Source organism: Ornithorhynchus anatinus, chromosome 8, assembly GCF_004115215.2.
Source record: "Ornithorhynchus anatinus isolate Pmale09 chromosome 8, mOrnAna1.pri.v4, whole genome shotgun sequence".
Lineage (NCBI taxonomy): Eukaryota > Metazoa > Chordata > Mammalia > Monotremata > Ornithorhynchidae > Ornithorhynchus > Ornithorhynchus anatinus.
In genome coordinates, this window is record NC_041735.1 from 22,506,197 (window position 1) to 22,531,766 (window position 25,570).

Genomic DNA, 25,570 nt, shown 5'->3' on the forward strand with positions numbered 1-25,570 from the left:
GTGTCTAATACAACAGAGTTGGTAGACGTGTTCTCCGCCTGCCGTTGCCGCTTTCAATCTAGAGGGACATCAGTGAGTAAGTCAGGTCTGAGTAGGCAGCAGAATTCAGGCATCAGAATTAGCCTCCTCCTTCCTCTTGGACCCAGGTAATGCCCGAATCTTCATTTTGGTTCATCACACTCTTTGGCTCAGTCCCTTCTTTTCAGTCAGTCGTATTTATTGAGCGCGTACTGTGTGCAGAGCACTGTACTGAGCCCCTGGGAAAGTACAGTCTATAGCAGACACATACCCTGCCCACAACGAGCTTACAGTCTAGAAGGGGAGACAGACATTAATCCAAGTAGCCAGTCATCTCTCCCCAGGTCATTTGTAAGAGGTCACCTTCTGGATCCCGGAAATGGGGCCTGAGAACTATTGGAATTCAGCGTTTTTTTGTCGTCGTTTGTTTTTTTAATGGTACTCGTTAAGCACATACTGTGTGCCGGGCACCGTACTAAGCGCTGGGAGATATACAGGCTAAACAGTTTGGACACAGTCCCTGTCCCACCTGGGGCTCACAGTCTTAATCCCCCTTTGACAGATGAGGGAACCGAAGCACGGAGAAGTGCAGTGGCTTGCCCAAGGTCACCCACAGCGGACAAGTGGCAGAGCTGGGATTAGAACCCAGGTCTTTCTAACTCCCAAGCCCGGGCTCTATCTACTAGGCCACGCTGCATCTCTACACGGAATAGGAAAGGACATATGTGCCTCCCATATGCTAGTCCTGTGCAGCTTCTTTTTTTCCCCTCCTCCAAATGTTTGTCTGAATTAGAAACCTGCCTTCAGGCATCTGCACCTTCCTGTTGGCGTCTGTGCTGATAAGGTCACTGTGACCTTCCCCCTTCGCCCAAATAGATGGTTCCTAAGCAATCTCCCTTGGGGGCCAAGCCAGCTGGCGCTTACACCCCAAGAAGAGGCATCTTGGTTCTCCCTCTTCCTTGAGCGATCGGCGTGCGTGAATCTGGTCGCGTTGTCTGTCGGATCCTTCAAGCTGCCCCTTCCCTCCTTTCAGCATTAACAGATGTGGCTGTTTCTGTGGACTTCACTCCTCTCCCCGTCTCGCCCGTAAGCTCGCCGTGAGCAGGGAACGGGTCTAACTCTGTCGTATTGTACTCTCCCAAGCGCTTAGTTCGGTTCCCTGCCCACAGTAAGGGCTCAAGAAATGAATACGATTGGTGGACTTTTATTTCCCCCCAAAAGATCCTCTTTTCCTACACAGCAACTTCCTGTCTCTCCTGTGAAACAGAACACAAGGAACAAACTTGAAGAATTGACCTCACCTACGCTCGAAAAGAAATAGATAGCTTTGGTTGGGGGAAGTTATCTGAAGGAATCAGATCACTCAGTCAAAAATTATTGGGCACTTACTGTGTGCAAAGTATTGTCTTAAGCTCTCGGGAGAGTACAATATAGGAATATAAGACACATTCCCATCCCACAATGATCTTACGGTCTGGAGGGGGAGATGGAAATAAATATAAATAAATTTACAGATATGTGCATAGGTGCTGAGGAGCTGGCAAAGGGGAGGAATAAAGGGAACAAGTCAGGGTGAGGCAGACGGGAGTGGGAGAAGAGGAAAGGAGGGCTTAGTCAGGGAAGGCCTCTTGGAGGAGATGTGCCTTCAAAAAGGTTTTGAAAGCAGGGAAAACCATTGCCTGTCAGATATGAGGAGGGAGGGCGTTCCAGGCCAGAGACAAGACATGGGCAAGAGGTTGGTGGCGAGATGGACAAAGTCGAGGTACAGTGAGAAGGTTACCGTTCGAGGAGCACAGCATACGCGCCGGAGTGTAATGGGAGGGGGCAAGGTAATCGACCGCTTAAAAGCCAATAGTGAGACGTTTCTGTTTGCAGAGGTGGATGGGCAACCACTGGAGGTACTTGAGGAATCAGGTGGAGGAGGAGGAGAGATAGAAAGCATTTCCCAAATAAGGTTTTGTACCCAGCAGTTGTGGGCCTTGAGAGTCACACTGTTCCACAAAAGCTCATTGCTTTGTCCCAGGCAATGTCTTCTGCGCTCACCCTCCCTCGTCCCCTAGTTTCTCCACTTTCAAAATAACAACGATAGTACTGTAATCGCTTGACTGTTACTTGTGTTCTGTGAGTTTTGTTGGAGTGCTGGACACTTGGAAGTGTCCTCTGGAGATTATGGTCAGCTAGGAAATCAGGATGGTAAAATGAGTCAGAGTACAAGTATGCTCTGGTAGCATTATAATCCCCATCGTTTTGGGGTTTTTTTTTTGATACTAGCTCTATCAGCAATAGTAATAATGATGATAATGATGATTGTGGTATTTGTTAAGCACCTACTGTGTACTAAGCACTGGGGTAGGTACCAAGTAATCAGATTCCACATGGGGCTCGCAGTCAGAAGGAGAACAGGTATTGAATTCCCATTTTGCCGATGAAGGAAACTGAGGCCCAGAGAAGTGACTTGAAGGTCACACAGTCAAGGTCAGATGCAGGTGCGGGGTGGAGCCGGGATTGGAACCCAGTCCTCTGACTCCCGGGCCTGTGCTCTTTCCACTAGGCCAGGCTGCTCCCATGCCACTGCCAGCCAAATAAGGATTCCGTGAGCTTTCCAGAATGGATTTAGGTGACCAGTTTTCACCCCTAACAATCATGGACCCAAGGATGAAAGGCCGGGATTTATGCTTAATGTCTGTTGTGAGAGGAAAGAGTAATTCACTGCCAGATGTTCTTCCTGCCTCTGGGGCCTTGCCTTGCCAGGAATGAACCCGATATGAGCTGGCACCTCCTCCTACCAGCCGAACATTCAGATTCCAGCTGGCAAAGACAGAGTCTCTTTGATAATAATAATAATAATAATAATTATTATTATTTGCTTACGTTGTACCGGGCACTGTTCTAAGCACTGGAGTAGATACAAGATAATCGGGTTGGACAAAGCCTCTGTCCCACATAAAGCTCACAGTCTTAATCCCCCTTTTACAGATGAGGGAACTGAGGCCCAGGAAAGCGAAGTGATTTGCGCAAGGTCCCACAGCAGACAAGTGGAGGAGCCGGGATTAGAACTCGTGACCTTCTGACTCCAAGGCCCGTGCTCTATCCTTTAGGTCACGCTGCTTCTCTTCCATTGTGTTCGTGAGGTACATCCGGATGCGTTAGTGTTTAAGCTCACTTCTGCCCAAACAAGTATTTTCTCAGCTCGTTTTTGTTAGAACGCATTAGAGAATTAGGGAATAGTCATCAGACCAGTGAGCAGCCTGGCCTAGTGAAAAAGCATCCGGCCTTGGAGTCAGAGGGAGGACCTGGGTTCCAATCCCAGCTGTGCCATTTGCCTGCCATGTGACCATGGGCAAATTGCTTAACATCGCTGGGCCCCGGTTTCCTCCTCTGTAAAATGAAGAACAGTGCCTGTTCTCTCTCCCCACTATTCAATCGTATTTATTGAGCACTTACTGTGTGCAAAGCACCGTACTAAGCACTTAGGGAGAGCACAGTGCGATTACAAACAGATACATTCTTTACCCTCAACGAGTTTACAGCGTAGAGGATGAGCTTACTGGATTGTGAGCCGCAAGTTTGATAGGGATCTCAAGATTCTGTTGCTCCCCCAAGACTTTGTACAAAGTGCCCGGGCTCGGGAGTCAGAGGTCGTGGGTTCTAATCCCGGCTCCGCCACTTAGTAGCTGGGTGACTTTGGGCAAGTGACTTCACTTCTCTGGGCCTCGGTGACCTCATCTGTAAAATGAGGATTAAGACTGTGAGCCCCAAGTGGGACAACTTGATAACCTTGTACCTACCCCAGCACTTGAAACAGTGCTTGGCATATAGTAAGCGCTTAACAGATACCACCATTAATTAATTAATAGTCCTGAGCACTTAGTTCCTAGTAAGTAGAACTTAAATGCTATTTTTTAAAAAACAACAACACATATACCACTCTTATTATTATTAATAATGATGATCCTTTCTTACTACCAGTCCAAGGTGGTCTTCCTAATAACAATTATCAGTCAATCAGTGGTATTTATTGAGCACTGTGTGTAAAGCACTGTACTGAGTGCTCGGTGCAGTGATGATGTTTATCTTGTATCTCTCCCGGCGCTTAGTATGGTGCCTGGCACATAGTAAGCGCTTTACAAATACCATTAAAATAAATGTTTATGAAGCACATACTGTGTGGTAGGCACTGGGCCGAATGCTAGGGTAAATACAAGGTAATCAAATCCAACAGAGTTACCGTCTCATTCGGGGCTCAGAGTCTATGAGAAGCAGCGTGGCTCAGTGGAAAGAGCATGGGTTTGGGAGTCAGAGGTCACGGGTTCGAATCCCCGCCCTGCCACTTGTCAGCTCTGTGACCGTGGGCAAGTCACTTAACTTCTCTGGGCCTCAGTTACCTCATCTGTAAAATGGGGATTAACTGTGAGCCCCACGGGGGACAACCTGATTACCCTCTATCTACCCCCAGCGCTTAGAACAGTGCTCTGCACATAGTAAGCGCTTAGCAAATACCGACATTATTATTATTAAGAGGAAGGGAGACCGGATTTTTTTTTTTTTAAATCCCCACAGAATTTGTGACTTGCCCAAAGTCACGAAGGTATGCTGTGGAAGGGGAGCAGCACGGGCTTTGGAGTCAGAGGTCATGAGTTCAAATCCCGGCTCCGCCACTTGTCACCTGTGTGACTGTGGGCAAGTCACTTAACTTCTCTGGGCCTCAGTTACCTCATCTGTAAAATGGGGATTAAAACTGTGAGCCCCACGTGGGACAACCTGATTCCCTTGCGCTTAGAACAGTGCTCGGCACATAGTAAGCGCATAACAAATACCAACATTATTATTAAGGGGACAGATATTCGGGTTTCCTGACTTCCAGTCTTGTGCTTTTACACCAGACAAGGCTGTTCCCCCTCTAGACCCTAAGCTCACTGTGGGCAAGGAATGTCTCTTTATTTTTCTGTCATACTCTCCCTCACAGTAAGTGCTTAATAAATACGACTGACTTTATCATTTAATCCTCTCAGGGAAACTTGTCAAAAAGTCCAGAGGGGGAAAGTAGGGTGGAAGTGAACGGATCAAACTCAGATATTCTACAGATCCCATATTTGGGCTCCCCTAGTACCCAGACCTCTCCAACTTGGAAGCATGTTTTTTGAGAAAATTCTGAGCAAGTGAAAACAGATGGTTGTTCGGAAATTTCACTGGCAAGCAGTGTGAGTTTATATCTGTGTATGGTGCCCGTGAATGTACACACATACCCAGACGTTCTGAACAGAAGCATAATTTTAGTTAGCTCCTCTTCCCCCATTTAGCAGGCACTCACACTCCCTTAGCCCGTTCCTGGGAGGACCTTAGGGCTTGGCAACCGGGTCGCCGCAGTTGCCTTCAGCAGGGTAGAATTAAAATGCAACCCAGGGTCACTGGCAATGAATTGTCTCCCTCCTTGGCCCTCTCCCACGCTCGTTTTGGCTGCGGGAGCCGGTCGTTTAATATTTGCATTCACCCCGATCCTTCCACCTCGCACTGTCCCCTCAGTCCCTGGTGTCATGAGGTAAACTGGAATTTTCATGAGGCGTTCATTCATTTATCCATTTGTATTTATTGAGCACTTACCGTGTGCAGAGCATTAATGTTGGTATTTGTTTAGCGCTTACTGTGTGCCGTGCACTGTTCTAAGCGCTGGGGTAGATACAGGGTAATCAGGTTGTCCCACGTGAGGCTCACAGTTAATCCCCATTTTACAGATGAGGTAACTGAGGCACAGAGAAGTGAAGTGACTTGCCCACAGTCACACAGCAGACAAGTGGCAGAGCCGGAATTCGAACCCATGACCTCTGACTCCGAAGCCCAGGCTCTTTCCACTAAGCCACGCTTCTTCCCCATTATACTAAGCGTTTGAGAGAGTACAGTTCAACAGTACCATTCATTCTTTCATTCAGTCGCATTCATTCGATTGTATTGATTGAGCGCTTACTGTGTGCAGAGCACTGTACTAAGCGCTTGGAAAGTACAGTTTGGCAACAAATAGAGAAAATCCCTACCCAACAACAGGCTCACAGTCTAGAGTTGGGAGACAACGAAACAAAACAAGTAGGCTCTGTGCCAGGCACTGAACTAAACACTGGGATAGATTAAGCTAATCGGGTTGAACACTTGGGAGAGTACAATATGAAAGAGCTGGTAGATATTTTTCCCTGCCCACGATGATCTCACTGAGGAACAAGTGACCAGGTTCAATGACAGACTGGATGAGAGGGCCCAAGGAAAGACAGGGGTTAAGCAGTTCTCTGAGGTTGTAAGAATGGGAGACTGGAAAGATGTTGGATAAAAGGAAAAATGAGCTCGGCTTTAGATGGGGGAGGTTTGAGGCAGAACAGCCAGGTGGAGAGTGGAAAGAAAAAGAAGAAGAAGAAATATGGGAATGGAGGGGAGGGAGGCTGCCACTAGAGATTTAGGTAAATAATAATATTATTAAGTGTTTACTATGTGCCAGGCACTGTTTTAAGCACTGGGGTAAATACAAGCTAATCGAGTTGTTCACAGTCCCTGTCCCACATAGGGCTCACGGTCTTAATCCCCATTTTAGAGATGAGGGAACTGAGACACAGAGCAGTGAAGTGATTTGCCCAAGTGAAGTGATGCTGCACATAATAAACACTCAATAAGTATCATTGATGATGATTAGCATCCCACTTTAGTTGCAAGCTTTATTCTTTACTGCGTCTACTTAAATGCCTTTGTGTGGGCACACTTCTTCCAATGAAAAACGGTACATAAACGTTCAGGAAATAAACTTCTGAATGAGAAGTAGCATGACCTAATGGAGAGAGCTGGGGCTGGGAGTCAGAAGGACCCGGGTTCTAGTTCTGACTCCACCAGTTGCTGGCTGTGTGACCCTGGGCAAGTTAGTTCATTTCTCTGTGCCTCGGTTTCCTCAACCATAAAATGGCGATTCCTGTTCTCCCTCCTTCTTAGACTGTGAGCCCATGCGGGACAGAGACTGTCCCTGACCTAATTAACTTGTAATTACCCCAATGTTTAGAAACGTGCTTGGCACATAGGAAGCACTTAACAAACGCCATTAAAAAAAAAAAAATCATCACCTGTAGCGTATTTTGAAGGATTGAAGCAGTTGTGGGGTTAGCAGATCTAGGCAGAGCAGAGGTGGGGTTTACAAGCACCGATTCTCAAAGTTCACCTGATAAAATGGTGATGATTCTATTGTTGACCATTAATGAGCCATTATCAGCCACTCAATGGTATTTGAGTGCTTACTACCCCCGTTTAGCAGATTCATTCCCTGCCTATAACTAGCTTACAGTCTAAAGGAGTAGACAGACATTAATAGAAATAAGTAATTTATAATATATCATTTAATTTTAAGTCCCCCTCATAAATGTGCATCAAAAGTGAAATTTACCAGAACATCAAACCTCCCCTAAAACTGCTGCTCGATTAAGGGCCTTGAAGAAGTATGTAGAAAACAAGAGTTGCTGTAGTACAAGGAAGCTCCATTGCGTACGACACCTTCCGTACTGTAAGCACTCTATCACTGTAAATACGGAAAGAGCAGCAAGTTAGAAATCAAGAAGGCTTCCCAAGGGGGGAAAAAAAGGGTTTGGTGTTTTTGTAGGAATTTAAAAAAAAGATTTGAGGATCCTGAGAGCCCTCTTCACCACGAGCCGGGTTAAGATAACAATATACGGAGAAGGCTAAGGCTGACCTGGAGGGAGTTGGGAGAGGGATATAGAGAGGTTTCAGAAATTACCAGAGAAATTGGATCTGAGATGCTTAGAGGGCCCACAGGATTGTTTGAAAGGGGAAAGTGGATAGTGCTTGACTTCTGGTTCCTGTGAGCAAGTTGATTATGCCAGGCTCCTGGGAATTTTCTCCTGATAAGAGGGGTGGGAGTGAGGAAAGGAGGGTCAGCCGGTTGCCTAAGATTCAGTTTTCCTGTTTCAAGTACCCTCCGCTATAGTTCTCCCATTACAGTCGTGCAGCGTCCTCCAAGAACCGGACACCAACCCAGAATGGTTCGCCCCTTACGCTTGCGCGTGGAGTGGGTGGGGAGATTGCGCTAAGCCTTTGGGGTCTCCCTCTGGTGCAGTAAGTAACCTCCTTCCCCACGTCTCCAGGAGCCCCCGGAAGACGACGCTAATATAATCGAGAAGATCCTGGCATCGAAGATGGTCCAGAAGGAGGTGAGTGCCCTCCCCCCCCCCCCCCCCCCCACATCCGGGCGGCGTGGTCCCGGCTGAGATGTCGGGATCGATCCTAGTGGGCCGGGGTTTCCGGGCCTTTCCCTGCCTTTCCCCTCCAAGATTTCCAGAGCTTCACACTGTGTTTGATTTTCCCCCTTGCTTTTCCGTGGGGTGAGGCGGCGGAAGGAGAACCACGCCACGCTGTGAAATTCAGCGGTGGTCCAGAGGATTAAACAGGGCCGATGATCAGACAGTCTGTCGTATTTACCGTGTGCAAGAGCACTGTATCGAGCGCTTGGGAGAATACGACAATAAACAGAAACATTCCCTGCGCACAACGAGCTTACCGTCTGGCGGGGGAAAGATGTCAGAAGTGGGATTCGAACCCACGCCTCCAGGGAAGACTGTGACCTGAACCCAGTGCCTTAGACCTCTCGGCCATACTGATCAGCAGTCAGCGTCGCGGTGGGGAATGTCACCCGTCCTTTCTCCTCCTCCCTCAGGGAGTGGGCTGTTCTGGTGTGGGGGAAACCACCTGCTCAGCCAATAGCAGAGACGGTCCCCCGCCTCCCCCGCCAGGGCCGGAGCTGTATGCTCCCGGAGACTGAGCTGAGCACTGTGAACCGGTTTGGTTTTCTGGACTGTCCTGGCTGTTGTACCGGAGATCTAACCAGAAAGATCTGCATTTGTATTTCTCGACCCAAGCTGCATCTGGAGTAAAGGAGAAGTTCATCCGGTTATGCGTGAGTTTAGCTGGCGGGCGATTTAAGTCCAAATCCTGTTTTTCAGCCGTCCTCCCAGCAAAGTTTCCGGACAGCACATGGCATAGCCCCGGGGCCTGGGATCGGACCACCTGCTCGGCCTTGGCCATCTTCAACTTCGGAGCTGTAAATGCTGCCTTGCCAACTTGGTCATTAGCATCTTGGGTCACTGTCTTCCCCGTTTGTGTTATTAATTATAATAATAAGGGTACTTAACTGTGCCAAGCACTGTTCTAAGCGCTGGGGTAGATTCAAGATCATCAAGTTGGACAGAGTCCCTGTCCCTCTTGGGGCTCACACTCTTAATCCTCATTTTAATACGAGGTGACCGAAACATGGAGGAGTGAAGTGCCCAAGGTCGCACAGCAGACAAATGGTGGAGCTGGGATTAGAACCCAGGTCCTTCTGACAGCTGGGGACAGATCCCAGATGTGACATTCCAGGAGCACAGTGTAGTGGATAGAGCACGGGCCTGGGAGTCAGAAGTTCATAAATTCGAATTCTGGCTCCGCCACCTATCTGCTGTGTGACCTTGAGAAAGTCACTTCACTTCTCTGGGCCTCAGTTACCTCATCTGTAAACTGGGGATTGAGACTGTGAGGCCTATCAGGGAGAGGGACTGTGTTCAACATGATTAAATTGTACTTACCCCAGCGCTTAGTCTGGTGCCTGGCACATAGTAAGCGCTTAACAGATACCATCATTGTCACTATTATTATTCATCTCCCTCTACTTGACATCGGTCACCCTGATTGGAAGATGGTGCCAGTTTGGATCACAATTCTTGTAATGCACTCATTCATTCAATCACTCGTATTTATTGAGCGCTTACCATGTGCAAAACACTGCACTTGGGAGTATACAATACAACAACAGACAGACTCATTCCCCACCCACAACGAGCTCACGGTCTAGAGGGGGAATGGAATGGAGAGGAACTGGAGGAGGTTCAGAGGATAGGACAGAAGTGATGAAAAAGATGGAAAGTGGGTCGTATGAGGAGGGGTTAAAGGAAATGGAGTTACCTTGGAGTGGAGAAATAAACTTCATTTATTCACTTATATTTTTTGAACGCTTACCGTGTGCAGGGCACTGTATTAAGCGCTTGGGAGAGTAAAGCGTAGCAATAAACAGACACTTGCCCTGCCCACAAAGTAACCTGATGTAACGTGAGGAGAAGATGTCGTCCAGTTCCTCTGGGTAACCAAAGAGGATCGACCAAGAGGAAGCGGATTTAAATTTCGGCCAGATGGCTCAGTCGGACATCGTAATCTCTCTTGGTGTAGACCTCCACTCACCTAAAGACTGGCCTCTCGACCGACTGTAGGATCCTAATTTGGGAAAGGACTAACGCCAGCGTGGCTGAAAAAAGATTTCAGGGTCAAGGTGGATGAACGGAATGTGAGCCAGCAGTGTAGTGCCGTCGGAGGGAGTGAGGTACTGCAATGCAGATCTAGAACTGAACTCTCCTGCTCCAACCCAGCCCGCAAACTTTGCTCTTTTCGAGCTTACCTTCTCACTGTTTTTCGATCTCGCCGCCGACCCCTCGCCCACGTCCGGCCTGGAACTCCCTCCTCCTCAAATCCAACAGATAATTACCCTCCTCGCCTTCAAAGCCTTATTGAAGGCACATCTCCCCCAGGAGGCCTTCTCTAACTAACCTTTTCCCGCCCCCCATTTCGTAGTCGTCTTCCACTCCCTTCTGCGTCACCCTGACTTGTTCTCTTTGCTCTTCTCCCCTCCCAGCCCCACAGTCCTTATGTACATATCTGTAATTTATTTATATTCGTGTCTGTTTCCCCCCTCTAGACCGCTCATTGTGGGCAGGGAACATGTCTGTATATTTCTGTATTGCATTTTCCCAAGTTCTTAGTACAGTGCTCTGCACACAGTAAGCACTCAGTAAATACGATTGAATGAAAAAAATACTTTTGGGTGGCCTGGCGCTAGTAATTGAGCCTCCCGTTGACGGAGCCAGGAGCTTGGAATACAATTTAGAGAGTTGATTGGTTACAGCGCAACAGCGGGAAATCCCACCCTATAGCAAGTTTTCCGGAACATTATCTTGGAGGTGTTTGGAAGCATTTCCAGCCCCGTTTCTCAGACTTGGTTTTGGTGCTGTCTTTTGGGCACGTGCCAGTCTACGGACCCAGTGGCCGCTTACCGGTGCAAACTCCATCCGCCGGTAGCCCAACCAGCGGATAACGGCGATGATAGGACCTGCGGGAAGTTGTGCCTGGCGCTATTAGAAACCAGAAGGCGGGAGGCAGGGAAGCTTTCTGTCACAATATCTACTGAAACTCTGTAAAAATAGTAGTTCAAGAGTTCCGCCTGCCTAGATCCGCCTACACCCCGGGAACAGGATCGTTAATCTGCTTGCTGTTGGTTCCAGGTTCACCCCGGTGGGCTTCCCTTCGACATGGAACTGTTCTACGTCAAGTACAGGAATTTGTAAGTCTGTATTTTGCGGCTTTTAACATATTCAGGGGATTTGGGCCTTTAAGGTGATAAAGTGCATGTTCTCTTCTTCCTCCTCCTTTCCCGGACCTGTAAACCGAGGTGGGAGGTCGAAATCGGGAGTCACTGATTAATCTCTGAAGTGTCGAAGATTCCCCCTACAGCTTGATTTACTGCAGGGGTAGTAAATCTCTTCTTTTTGCCTTCCTTCTTTATCCCTTCTTTTTCCCTTGCTTCCTCTATTGTCTTCTTTCTCCTTGCTCTTCCCCTCTCCCCTGCTAATGAACACTAATGAGCAACCCGATTTAGGCCTGCGAGAAATTTATCCATAGGCGATTACCTGCTTGGAGCCACCTTCTACTTTTCCTTCCGTATAAAGGCAAGGCTCATCAAAGCCCCATTCCTTGAGCAGGAAGAACAGCGAAACTGCTGCGGTTGCTGGACTGATTCTTGGCCCCGGGAACCAAACGCTAATCACACCCACAATCTAAACCAACCAAGCCGGCTTTGATTTAAACATCTAGCCCCATTCTGTTAACATTAAAAAAGAAGGCACGTCCTCATCCGTTCCTCAGGTCCATTGATAAAAAAATAAAAAAATCTCTGTCTTCTGCAGTTCCTACTTGCATTGCAAATGGGCGACAATGGAAGAGTTGGAGAAAGACCCCCGCATCTCCCAGAAGATAAAACGCTTCAGGAACAAACAAGCCCAGATGAAGCACATTTTTACCGAGGTGAAATAGCGCTGATCATTTGGTCTCCTTTCTACTTTAGCTTTGGAGGAGCTGGGCTAGCTTTGAAGGTCAAACGGGGTTTGCTAATCCGAACAAAGGTCCTAGGCAAGTCCAGTGCCCCTGCCAGATTGCTGACCATGTAGGCCTGCAGCCTGATAGGCCCAGATTACTGCATGGGAAGAGCGATCAGCTGCGGAGACTGGGTGGAAGAGAGAGGAATTTGGAGCATAGTAGGCTCAGAGATCTGGTCTACGTACTGAGTGCCAGAGTTGGAAAGAACCGAACTGACGTTTTAACATCAGGGAGACTCCCCATTATCCCCGTACTTGGTCAGTTTGGAACGGAGAATGCAATCTTTTGCTATAGAATTTAATCAGAAGGGTATCGATATTTTTCAGGTTGTTAATCTGGGGTCTTGTAGCGTATTTCCAAGGTACGGTGCTCAGCACACAGTAAAGCGCTCAATAGAAGTGATCAGTTGATTTTTAGGGATAATTCAAATGAAACTGTGAGATGAAATTATCTCCCAGGGGAATCAGAAATGTTTGAAAGTGGCAGGGGCACATCTATCAATTGGGGGCATTTATTGAACCCTTACCGTGTGCCGAGCACTGTACTAAATACTTGGGAGAGTTCCAGCGCTTAGTGTTTGCAAGGCCTACTGGAATGAAGTGTCTCCCCTCTATGGGATGGGAGCTGTAGGAGAAAAGAGTAGGTTGTTCATACCATTGTATTTGTTGAGCATTTACTTTGTGCAAAGCATTGTACTAAGCAGTTGGGAGAGTACAGTATAACAGTAAACTGACACATTCTCTTCCCTGGATTTGGGGTCAGTACACTGGAACTGGGATTACTGGGGAGAGGGCAAACAGAGATGGGAAAAGCTGCCCCGGAAGCCAAAAATTTGCTTCCTTTGAGGTTCATGGGTAGAGCAGAGTGTTGCCTGAGCTTGAACTATGGGCTGTAAGATCAGCTGCCAGTCATGTTCGTTAAACTCTCGCAATGCACAAATAACTCTTCTAAAAGCAGGGAAGTTTCATGGGTTCTAATCCTGGCCACTCCACTTGTCTTGCTGTGTGTCCTCGGGCAAGTCATTTCACTTTTCATTTGTAAAATGGGGATTGAGACTGTGAGCCCCACGTGGGAAGGGATTGTGTCCAACCCGATTTGCTTGGATCCACCCCTGGGCTTAGTACAGTCCCTGGTATGTAGTGGTAATAATAATAATAATAATAATGATGGTATTTATTAAGTGCTTACTGTGTACCAGTCACGCCTTTCTCACATCTTCCCTCTATCCTGGTACTCCCTCCACCTTCAGTTCTGACAGACCACTTTCAAAGCCTTCTTAACAGCACATCTCCTCCAAGAGGCCTTCCCCAACTAAACCCTCTCCCTTCTACATCGCCCTGGCACTCGGATTTACGCCCTTTAAGAACTTGGTATTCACTCCACCTTCAGCTCCACCACGCTTGGGTACATATCTGTAATTCATTTTAATGTCTGCCTTCCCCTCTAGACTGTAAGTTTCTTGTGGGCAAGGAATGTGTCTACCAACTCTGTCGTATTGTATTCTCCCAAGCACTTAGTACATGCTCTGCACACAGCAAGCACTCAGTAATAATAATAATAATAATGTTGGTATTTGTTAAGCGCTTACTATGTGCCGAGCACTGTTCTAAGCGCTGGGGTAGACATAGGGGAATCAGGTTGTCCCACGTGGGGCTCACAGTCTTAATCCCCATTTTACAGATGAGGGAACTGAGGCACAGAGAAGTGAAGTGACTTGCCCACAGTCACACAGCTGACAAGTGGCAGAGCTGGGATTCGAACTCATGAGCCCTGACTCCAAAGCCCGTGCTCTTTCCACTGAGCCACGCTGCTTCTCCAATACGAATGGTGGAGAAGAGGTCGTTGGATTTGGCAGGAAGAAGCTCATTGGTGACCTTAGAGAGGGCAAGGTTCATGGAGTGAAGGGGGCGGAAGCGAGATTTGAGGGGGGCAAGGAATAGCAAGAGAAATTGTTTCCCTGAGATAGAGACTGTTTCTGAGTTGGAATTTTCATGGTATGCTGGAAGTATATCTGGGTGAAAACTGTTTATGCTGTGTGTCCATCTTTCTCTCTCTCTCTCTCTCTCTCTCTCTCTCTCTCTCTCTCTCTCTGTCTGTCTTACTGTCTTTTTCTCTCTATCTCCTTCCTTCCTTCCATTCCCTCATGTCATCTGAGGGATGGCATCTAAAACTCATAGGTTTAGAGTTGGGGAGAATTCCTTAGAAGCTCCAGAATCTATAGTTGGTGGCTTAGTGTGTATATGTATCCGGGCATGAGGGAAGAATTTTGAGTGTCCAAAAAAGAAGAGAAGCTGCCAAAGAGAGTGGAATTTTGTTCTAGGGAAGGGACCTGTTCCCTACAAGTATATCCTTGGGTGAATTTTGTTGAGTAGGAAAGGAATAATCCAGTTGGAGAAACTCCCTTCCCCCCCCTTTTCCCCTCCCCTCCCCTCCTTTTCTCTTCCTTTCCCATTTTCTTTTCTCCTGATACAATATTTTCTCCGTTTCACTGTTCACTTATATATTAACTATTAAAATAGGTGTCCCTGTCTCTCAGAGAGAGAGAGACAGGGACAGACACCCCAACACTACCACTACTACCACTACTACTGGCTGGTGGAGGCATAGCCAAAACGCTGTCCGTTAGGGGGCTGGAGACGGTGATCAGTGTGTAACTCTATACAATTTTTTTCTTGAACAATTTGATCCTAAGAAATAAAAGAACCTCTTCTTCCACCTTCAGAGGTTAACTAATGGAAAGTCACAGTGTTTATGAGACAGGGTTTAAGGGAAGAACTGGGAAATCCGGAAGAGAAATAGTGGGCATAAAGAACCAGGAAGGACCACTAGGAAATTTTGGACTCTTCCCATCTGTAAAATGTTTACTTAAATATTTATTTAGACTGTAAGTTGGTTATGGGCAGGGAACCTTTCTGTTAATTCTGTTGTATTGAACTTTCCCAAGCATTTAGTACAGTGCTCTGTACATAGCGCTCCGTAAATACCATTAAGTGTGCAGGTGCTTTAGGCAATTGGGCTGAAGAGATTTTGTTCCTTACCAGTAGTAATTTGAATGTAGAAGGATAGATGTGGGAATAGGGAATCTTCCTAGTCAGAGAAAGAGAGAAAAGAGGAAAAAAAGAGCGAGAGAGAAAGAATGGGGGAGGGAAAGAGGTGATGGAAAGAGAAAAGCTTGTATTTCATTTCTGAAAATATCAACACACACAGGTGGACCCTTTTTTATTGGTTTTTTTTGTTTTGTTTTTCCATCCTTTTCGGTAGAGTCGGAGCCCGAAGGTATTTGGAAGATAAAGAAAGACTGGGTGTGGGGCATAAGGGGAGGGGGCATTCTTTTAACTCCCCTCCTCTGCTTGCATTAGCCTGATGAAGATTTGTTCAATCCAGACTACGTGGAAGTGGATCGGATCTTGGAAGTGGCCCACACAAAGGACTCAGATACGGGGGAGGTAAGTGCCTTTCCCAACTCATTTTGTTTGCTTATGACTCTTGCTTGTGTGGTTCCCCTTGTCTTTTGAGATACGTTGGCGTTACAGCGTTTTTTTGCCCAGTGGATTCTTCACACGTGGCCAATGTCTGTTGTCTGATCGCCAGAGCTTCTCAGGCCTCACCAGGCTGGAACCAACTAGCTCTAGCCCTTTGTGCGGTCACGTAAAATGACACAGCCTCTCCTTATCTCCTCTCTTAAAATCTCCGCCAGGAGGTGACACATTACCTTGTGAAGTGGTGCTCGCTGCCTTACGAAGAAAGCACCTGGGAACTGGAAGAAGACGTGGACCCGGTGAAAGTTAAAGAATTTGAGTCCCTACAAATCCTCCCAGAGATTAAGCATGTGGTAATAATGTGACTTTGGTGTTTGATTGTGTCTTGTTTGTTCTGTGAAGTTGGGCTTGAACGTGATCTTCCCATGATCATCACGATCAAGAGCGTGTCGGGCAGTCGGACCGTTTTGTTAACGTGCCTCGGGCCTGCCTGCCTACTCTGGGGTCTCAGACCCGGTACGCTTCTCCGTGTGGCCTAGTGGGAAGAACACAGTCTCGGGAGTCAGAGGACCTGGGTTCTAATCCCATCCCGGCCGCTTTCCTGCTGTGGGACCTTGGGCGAGTCGCTTAACTCTTCTGTTCCTCAGAGAACAGAATGGAGTGGGGGGTTCTATGCCCGTTTGTCTTCCTATTTAGTGTGTGAATCCCTTGAGGGGCAGGGCCCGAGTCCAACCTGATTATCTCCTATCACTTAGTATCCCAGCACTTAGAGCTTAACAAATACCATTATTATTAATAATATCAATCAGTCAATGGATCAATGGTATTCCCTTAGGATGCCCACGATGGGCCACATTTTGGTTTAGTTTACTGAGTTCATTGTGAGTAGCGTGTACATGAGCGATGCCATTTCTGAGACAGCTTTCGTGTACTACTGCTGCTACTGCTCCATTCTGCCTTAGAGCCTATTGCCAGGATGCCTGGACTTTCACCTTGCCAATCCGTCAACCAGCGCTATTTATTGAGCGCTCCCTGTGTGCAGAGCAGTGTACTGAGTGCTTGGGAGAGTACATTACAACAGAGCCAAACCTGAAAGACTCTTCTCTTTCACTTAAGCTATGTCTTTTGATGCTAGTGATGGAGAACGGGCATTTGCTGGATTCGGCGAATAGGGCGTGGACCTCCACCTCAAATGCCAGGTGTTTTTCCTGCATGTGATCTGCAGCGAGGAGATCATTTCTGTTGGGTGCTGGGAGTGTCTGAGGAAGTGACGGTCTTAACATTTGCAATGATACACCGTCCCATTTTAAATGACCCCTAAATACTCCAAGCACTTTGTATAGTCCTCTGCACACAGTAAGCACTCACTAAATGCGATTGATTGAAATAGATCTGCCGTTCCCTGCCATTCTCAAACGTTCTCCTTGACATCCCCATGGCTCCTCTAACACCAGCTTGCTCAATGTACCTCGATCTCGTCTGTCTTGACGATCGAATGCCCGTTTTGCACATGAAGAAACTGAGGCCCAGAGAAACGAAGCGACCCGTCCAGGGTCACACAGCGGAGAAGCGGCGGAGCTGGGATCAAAACCCAGGTCCTCCGACTCCCGGACCGGGGGATCTTTCCACCCAGGCCACGCTGCTTCTCTAGGCGTTTTGCTTTGACAGCGTGCACCATTTCTCAGGCCCACCATCCCGTTTTGCCTAGGCTGAAGCTTCCATTTGGTCTCAGGGCTAGTCAAGGTGTGATATCTCAAAACTCTGGGCATGCAGGAGGAACTATTAGGAGCTGCAAAACATGTAGGCCTGGGAAAGGAGACCCAGAGGGAATGAAAGCCTCAGACTGGGGAACGTGTTCCAAAAGGTAAGTCAGAATATCGGGGTCACGCCACGGAATGAAGGGGAGGAGTGGCAGGTTGTGTTCGGAGCCCTCGGAAGGAAAAAAAGCAGCATCGACGGTGCCTGGGGAAAATAACGTAAGTACGAACTCCATCCAAGACTGTCAGAGAACAAAGAGATCTGTGGGGAAGTAGTTGCTCTGCTTTGCCTAGTAGGCCTGTTAGATTGGAGAGTGTCTGAGAATCACTTTATCCCAGACCCAGAACGCCTGGTGACCCAGAACCACCGAGCGGCACCTGGACCCATTTTCTCATCTCCCAGATGGGTGTTGCTTGTTTCCATTGGCTGCAGTGGTTTGGGAGGAGCTTGAACTGTTCATTAGCATATCATCGCTCATCCCATTTGGGCCCGGGAGTCAGAGGACCTGGTTCTAATCCCGACTCTGCTGCTTGTCTGGTGTGTGACCTTGGGCAAGTCACTTGGCTCGTTTGGGCCTCACTGTCCTTGTCTATAAAATGGGGATTCAATATCTGTTCTCCCTCCTACTTGGGCCTTGAGCCCCATGTGGGACAGGGATGGTGTCCGACCTGATGAACTCTAATCTACTCCAATGCTTAGGACAGGATAGCACAGAGTATTTAACAAATAACAGAGTTTTTATTATTAGAATTGTTATGTAAAGTGGGAATTTAAAAATGAGTTGGCAGAGCAGTGTATGAAATTATTAAGGGGTCAAGGAGGAGGGAATTTTTAAAAGCTAATTCTTCAGTACCACAAAAACAGGAATCGAACTAATTTACTATCATTTGTTCGAATCGATCTGTAGAATATAAAATCCTTCAATATTCTTAAATAAATGTTTGTACTTGGAAAAAGACTTTATTTTGGTGAGGTACAGAAAGCCCGAATGATCTATTAGCAAACTTAATGTTCATCTCACTAGCGTATTCAACGTTGCTTTTAAATATTGCACACATTCAGAAACCCAAAGAAGGCAGGGTAGGGGGAAAAAAACGATGGACCGATGACTTGCTAAAATGAGAGACACGTGGAGGGAAAAGATTATTTGCTGGGGGGGAAGGTGGAGGCTGAAAAGTCTGACTCCCTTTTGGACTCATAATTACTCTAAGGTGAGGAATGTCAGTCACTTTGAAGACCTACTGTGTCCTGAACACAGTACCGACTACAGTGAAGTGTTCTATGTGCAGTAAGCATTCAATAAATACTATTAATTGATACCAGGTGCATGGGAGCATACAGTAGAATCAGTAGACATGATCCTGCCTTCAGCGAGCTTCCAGTCTAGATGCTGAGACAGATGCTGAAATAATTTACGTGTAGGAGGAAGAAGGGATGGGAGATATCCCTTAAGCGCTTAGTACGGTGTTCTGCCCACATTAAATGCTCAATAAATATGATTGAATGAATGAAAGATATGTATATGAGTTAGTGCTTAAGTAATAAGGGTGTGTGGGATGGCTACTAAAATGCTGAGGTGCTAATTGAGCCTGAGGAGAAAAGAAAGTAATCAGGAAAGCTCTCCTGAAAGAGATGTAGTTTCAGAAGGACCTTGAAGAGAGTGGTATCCATTGGATGGGAAGGGCGAGGGTTGTCCAGGACAGTGTGAGCAAGAGGTCGGAAGCGGGAGAGAAGAGAATGAGGCCTGATGGGTAGATTGGGAAGCGGCATGGCCTAGGAGAAGTAACCCGGGCCCGGGAGCCAGAGGTTCTAATCCCCACTCGGCCACTTGTCGGCTCTATGACCGCGGGCAAGTCACTTCATTCTGTGGACCTCAGTTACCTCATCTGTAAAATGGGGATCAAAACCTACCCCCTCATACTTTTGACCGTGATCCCCACATGGGACAGGGATTGCGTCCCACCAGATAAACGTGTATCTACCCCAGTGCTTAGAGCAGTGCTTGGTGCTTAATGAGTACCAGAATCATCATCATTATTAGCTTGAGAGGAACCCAGAGTGTGAAGTTGGGCTGTGGTCGGGTGGGGGATGTAGGTCGTGAGGGTGTGGGCAGGCAAGGACTAACTTGAAGGACCCCAAGGTAGAGCCATTCTTTGGCGCATTTGGAGATTGGCCCTCCCACCCAGATCGTGAACAACCGTCAGTCGAGGTAACTCTCCACTCAGGGTGCTCTCTGCTTCCCTTCATCAGGAGCGTCCAGCCTCCGAGTCGTGGCAGAAACTCGAGAAGTCTCGGGAGTACAAGAACAGCAACCAGCTCCGAGAGTACCAGCTGGAAGGGATGAACTGGTTGCTCTTCAACTGGTACAACAGGTGAGGGCCTAGGTAGCCAGCCGTGGGGGCGAGTGTGGTGTTGTGTGTGTGGTGTGAGCAGTCCCTCCTACAGCAGACATGTTCATCATATTTTGCCATCGGAAGTGGTAAGCGGGAAGGGCAGCAAAGCAAGGGGATTCCAGCCGTCGTCTCCTCAGAAAAGTAAAGAGTCATGGTGGAGTTTGGAGAGGTGGCCATTTTGCCTTGCACAACCGGGGGTTGCAAATCGTATCTGAGGTGGATTATTGCCCGGAGTTTCTTATAAATCTCTCCGGCGGAACCAAAGTACTCCTCACAAATCATTCCCTTTATGTTTCGGAGTCCATAACATCGTAATAGCAGAGGGCCGGTCACAAAGATCGCTTCAGCGGTAAGAGGTCTGGGGTCGAACCAGAATCTCTGAAAAGGTTAGGTTCCATCTCCTATCTGAGCCGTAGAAACAGAAAGTTCCATCTGTGCCGGGTGGCTTTTCTTGCACTGCTTTGGGAGAGAAAAGCAGAAAGCGGAGGACCAAACAGAAGAGATTCCCTCTTGCAACTGGCAGCCTCTTCCAGCTGCGCAAGATTGATTTACAGCTGCAGGCTCTTAGAGTGGGAAAATTGGCCCTTTTCGGGGAGGGTCTTTCAGAGCTGTCATAAAGAAACAAGCAGCCGGCGTGGAACCGTGGCACTGCTTTTACGTCCCCGGAGCCTTACGGTTGTTTGGTCAAATTGTTGTGCCCGCAGAGGAGACCTCCACGGGCCTCACCGTTGTTGGTTGTATCACATCCTTGCGCTTGTTCTCTGCAGAAAAAACTGCATTTTGGCCGACGAGATGGGTTTGGGGAAAACGATCCAATCCATCACGTTTCTCTCGGAAATATTCCTGATGGGAATTCACGGCCCCTTCCTCATCATCGCGCCACTCTCCACCATCACCAACTGGGAGCGTGAATTCCGGACGTGGACGGAGATGAATGCCATCGTGTACCACGGCAGCCAGATCAGCAGGCAGATGATCCAGCAGTATGAGATGGTCTACAGGGATGCACAGGTGAAATCAGCATATTGCACCGGCCACCGTGGTTGGGGCATTCTGAGGGTGGACAGAGGAAGCTAGCTGTAAATTGCACAAAAGCAATCAGATCTATCATATTTATTGAGCGCTTACAAAGCGCTTGGGAGAGTCCAATAGAACAGAGTTGGTCGACACGTTCCCTGTCCGCGACAGGCTTCCGGTTTAGAGGGGGAGATGGACATTAGTACAAATAGATTAATTTTTTGGATCATTTTGCAGAGGTTTTTAATCATAGTGTGATTTCTTGCTACATCTTCATTCTATCCTGAGCTTTGAGAAGCAGCATGGTGTAGTGGAAAGAGCACGGGCCTGGGAGTCAGAGGACCTGGGTTCTAATCCTGACTCTGCCACTTGTCTGTTGCGAGACAATGGACGTCACTTCTAGGTACCCAGTTCCTTCATTTGCAAAAGGGCGATTCGGTACCTGTTCTCCCTCCCACTTAGAATAGGAACCTTATGTGGGACCTGATTATCTTGTAGCTATCCTAGTGCTCAGTATAGTGCTTGACACGCAGCACTTAATAAATACTACAATTAGTACTCTAATAATTATTATTAGCTTTATTCTCACTATAGAGATTGAGGGAAGCTATTCATTTGCTTCTCTGAAGACAGATAGAAAAGCGATTTAAAAATGTGAAAGGCCAGAATAGTTGTTCTAGTTAATAAAATGTTAGCATTCTGAGCTTCTAATAATAATAATAATAATTGTGGTATTTCTTATGTGCTTACTAAGTGCAAGGTGCTAACTAAGCACTCAGGTGGATACAAGCTAATGGCGTTGAACACAGTCCCTGTCCCCCATGAGGCTCACAGTCTTAATCCCCATTTTGCAGATGAGATAATTGAGGCCCAGGGAAGTGAAGCGACGGGGTCACACAGCAGTCAGATGGTGGAGTCCGGATTGGAACTCAGGTCCTTCTGACTCCAAGGCCCGTGTTCTATCGGCTAGGCTACGCTGCTTCTCGGAAGCCAGCTGCCTCTGCTGTATACAGATGATTATACAGTGTCCAGTGTGTAGACACAATCCCTGCCCTCAAGGAGCTTTGCAATCCAGTCGGTGTAAACCGATCCTAAAATGCACTACGGGTAAGGGAAAGACAAATAATTTAAAAATAGGTACACAAGTGTCGTTGGCGGGGAGGATATGAGCGACACACTTAAGCGCTCAGGGTTTGAAGACTCAAGTTTAGGGGACATGGCAGGGGAAGGGTTGGAAAAATGAAAGTTTAATCAGGGAGGACCTCCTGGAGGCGATCTGAGGATTTAGGAGGGTTTTGAAAATCGGGAGACTAGTGGTCTGCCAGGTAGGACGTGAGAGGGAATCCCACCCAGGAGCGAGAGGGCCACCCTGAGAGACAAGAGCGAGGCACAGGAAGTAGGGTAGCATTAATGGAACAAGGTGCATGGGGTGGGTTTTAATGGGGAAACGTAACGGGGAAGAGAACTGGTTGAGTGCCTTAAAGCTGCGTTGTTGCCCCGTATTTCTTTACCTGAACTAAAAATGGAGAGAGCATGCCCAAAGTGAGCTCTAGACCCCCTGATCTAGTAAGATCCCTAAGCCCCCCCCCTCTTCCAAAAAGCCATGAAATAACTCCTTGTTAATCATAAGAATGGCATTTATCAAGCACCGGCAAAGGTACCACAGAAGCAGAAGGCCCGATCCCTGTCCACAGGGAGCCTACATTTTCCCTATCCAGTCCAAGGTATTTCCAGCCAGCTTATAAGTCGAACGTTCTCCATCTGTCTGGAGTGTTCCACATTTCTTGGCTTTTTCCAGGCGTTAGAGAAGTCGAGCTATTACCCTAGCTAGGCTTCTCCTTTAAATGTATCTTACTAAAGCGAGTTCCCCTTCCACTCGTTAGACCTTTTGGGCCATCCTGTTCGTGAATCTTTGACACCAGGTCATCGCGCCCGGGCCAAAGCTGCACCATCTGACTGTCTTCAGTGGCCACGGGACCGCTGAGTCACGTGCCCCTTTCCAATTACCCCGTGAGAATTTCCACCGCTCCCAAACCCATCAGCCGAGTCCTACTTCTGTGGAATAAATCTTTGTCTTCGGTTGGTATCTCACCCCAGGGCAACCCTCTCTCGGGAATTTTCAAATTCCACGTCGTCATTACCACATTTGAGATGATCTTGGCTGACTGCCCAGAACTGAAGAAGATCCAGTGGAGCTGCGTCATCATCGATGAAGCTCACAGGCTGAAGAACCGGAACTGCAAGCTTCTGGAAGGGCTGAAGCTCATGGCCTTGGTGAGGATTTTCAGTCCGGGCAGATAAACCCCCGGTCCCCTCAAAGTCCACCGTCACCGTGGTGGATGTTTTTGTTTTCTTACGTATCCGAATATCATTCATCTAAGGAATGAGCTACTTTCCTCAGGTAGATAAGCAGTGTGGCCTAATGGATAAAGCACAGGCCCGGGGGTCACAAGGACCTGGGTTCTAATCCCGGGTACCTAGCTTGTCTGCTCTGTGACCTTCCGGAAGTCATTTTACTTCCTCTGGGTCGCAGTTACCTCATCTGTAAAATGGGGATTAATACTAATAATAATAATAGTACTTGTTATGCTCTTATTATGTGCCAAGCTCTAGGGTAGATCCAAGGTAATCAGGTTGTCCCATGTGGGGTTCACACTTTTAGCCCCCATTTTGCAGATGAGGTAACTGAGGCCTGGAGAAGTGAAGTGACTTGCCCTAGGTCACACACCAGACGTGGTGGAGAAAGGATTAGAGCCCATGACCTTCTGACTCCCAGACCCCTGCTCTATCCACTAAACCATGCTGCTTCTCATTAAGACCGATTAAGTCTAATGAAGACTGTGAGCCCCATATGGGCCAGGGACTGGGTCCAACTTGATTAGCTTCTCTCTACCCCAGCGCTTAGTACAGTGCCTGGCACATAGTAAGCTCTTAGCAGAGACAGTAAACAAAATAGTCAAGGTTTCATGGTTCTGGAATTGTGTTGTAATAATTAAGTGAGATTCATTTCCTTCAAATGCGAAAGTGCTTATTAAGCGTCCATCCATCTGCACATGCCTTCTACTGGTGGGAGGCGTAGAAAAGTTGCTAAACAGAGGTAGCCCTCCCTTCTGGCGCATTAAAGTCTAAAAATAGTAACAGGCACTTCTAAAAGCCTCTCTCTGATAGGTGTGTGCGAGTAGATTCAAGGTAAGGCTGTCTGCTCTTGAGTCGCACTTCGCCGGATGGCCTCTGCTTGACTGGGGAAACTAGGTTGGTCACAGTCAGAGCTGAGCAGCAGCATGGCCTAATGGATAGAGCACAGGCCTGGGAGTCAGAAGGGCGCATGGGTTCTTATCCCGGCTCCGCCACTTTTTAATGGTCTTTATTAAGTGCTTACTATGTGCCAAGCACTGTTCTAAGCACTGGGGTAGATACTGGGTAACGAGGTTGTCCCACTTGGGGCTCATAGTCTTCATCCCCATTTTACAGAGAAGTGAAGTGACTTGCCCAAGGTCACACAGCTGATAAGTGGCGGAGCCGGGATTAGAACCCACCACCTCTGACTCCCAAGCCCGTGCTCTTTTCACTAATCCACGCTGCTTCCCGTCTGCTGTGTGGCCTTGGGCAAATCACTTCTCTGGGCTTCAGTTCCCTCATCTATAAAATAGGGATTAAGACAGTGAGCACTTTGTGAGGCAGGGACAACCCAACTATCTTGCGTCTACCCCAGCGTCTAGAACAGTGCCTGGCACATAGTAAGCGATTAACAAATGCCATAATTGTTAGAAGATGCAGCCTATCTCTTTTATTATTAACAGGAATTGACAATTTGTCTCGCCCACCCGTGACCTCAGTGAAGAGAGGCGGGCGAGAGAAGGGAGTTATTAGACTCAATCTGGGAGAAGATGTGTACCAACAATCTTTTTTTAAAAAAAGCCTTTCTCAGATATATTGGTTTTCTTTATTTTTGCCACTTATGAAGCACTCACCATAGTGAGCACTTAACTGCCATTGGTCACAACCAGCGGGGGCATGACCTACCAGGGACTGCTTCAGCTCCTCTTGTGGAAATGTAGTGGCTGCGCTTGTGCCCACAGAAAACCACCAACACTTTCAGGGGGTTTATCCTGTTGTCTAATGACAGTTCAATTATAAAAATACTATTTTCTCCAAATCAGTGAAAAACGAAAACAGAAAAGGCATGTAATTTGGAGAAGAAAGCACGGGGTGGAATAACGGAATTTTGTGGGTTGAATAATAATAATGTTGGTATTTGTTAAGTGCTTACTATGTGCCGAGCACTGTTCTAAGTGCTGGGGTAGACACAGGGGAATCAGGTTGTCCCACGTGGGGCTCACAGTCTTAATCCCCATTTTACAGATGAGGTAACTGAGGCACAGAGAAGTGAAGTGACTTGCCCACAGTCACACAGCTGACAAGTGGCAGAGCTGGGATTCGAACTCATGACCTCTGACTCCAAAGCCCAGGCTCTTTCCACTGAGCCACGCTGCTTCTCTAAGGGTGCATTACCAGCAAGTCTCGTCTTTAAAAGCATTTATATTAATGTCTTTCCCCCTGTAGGCTGTGAGCTTATTGTGGGGAGGGAATGCATCTGTTATATTATTCTAGTCTCCTCTCCTAAGCGCTTAGTACAGTGCTCTGCACACATTAAGCATTCAGTGAATACAGTTAAATGACACACACATACGA

General features: G+C 47.5%; 1 protein-coding gene and 1 non-coding gene across 10 annotated transcripts in view; one reads left to right on the top strand and one right to left on the bottom strand.

Moving 5' to 3' along the window:
- CHD6 (chromodomain helicase DNA binding protein 6) overlaps window positions 1-25,570 on the top strand; it is a 160,023-nt gene that overhangs the window by 68,322 nt on the left and 66,131 nt on the right. For 6 of the 9 annotated variants that reach the window (XM_029070846.2, XM_029070843.2, XM_039912841.1 and 3 more), the window contains 9 exons: window positions 8,142-8,207; window positions 11,361-11,419; window positions 12,042-12,159; window positions 15,493-15,507; window positions 15,591-15,677; window positions 15,929-16,063; window positions 19,719-19,840; window positions 20,629-20,872; window positions 22,976-23,152. In XM_029070846.2, the coding sequence (XP_028926679.1) occupies window positions 8,142-8,207; window positions 11,361-11,419; window positions 12,042-12,159; window positions 15,493-15,507; window positions 15,591-15,677; window positions 15,929-16,063; window positions 19,719-19,840; window positions 20,629-20,872; window positions 22,976-23,152 (1,023 nt within the window). Of the gene's footprint in view, window positions 1-8,141; window positions 8,208-9,098; window positions 9,118-11,360; window positions 11,420-12,041; window positions 12,160-15,492; window positions 15,508-15,590; window positions 15,678-15,928; window positions 16,064-19,718; window positions 19,841-20,628; window positions 20,873-22,975; window positions 23,153-25,570 lie in introns of those variants that run through there. The other 3 variants (XM_039912840.1, XM_029070853.1, XM_029070854.1) reach the window with 2 other exon arrangements.
- Window positions 8,573-8,655, bottom strand: TRNAL-CAG. The gene has a single exon. It is a non-coding gene; the product is annotated as a tRNA-Leu (tRNA).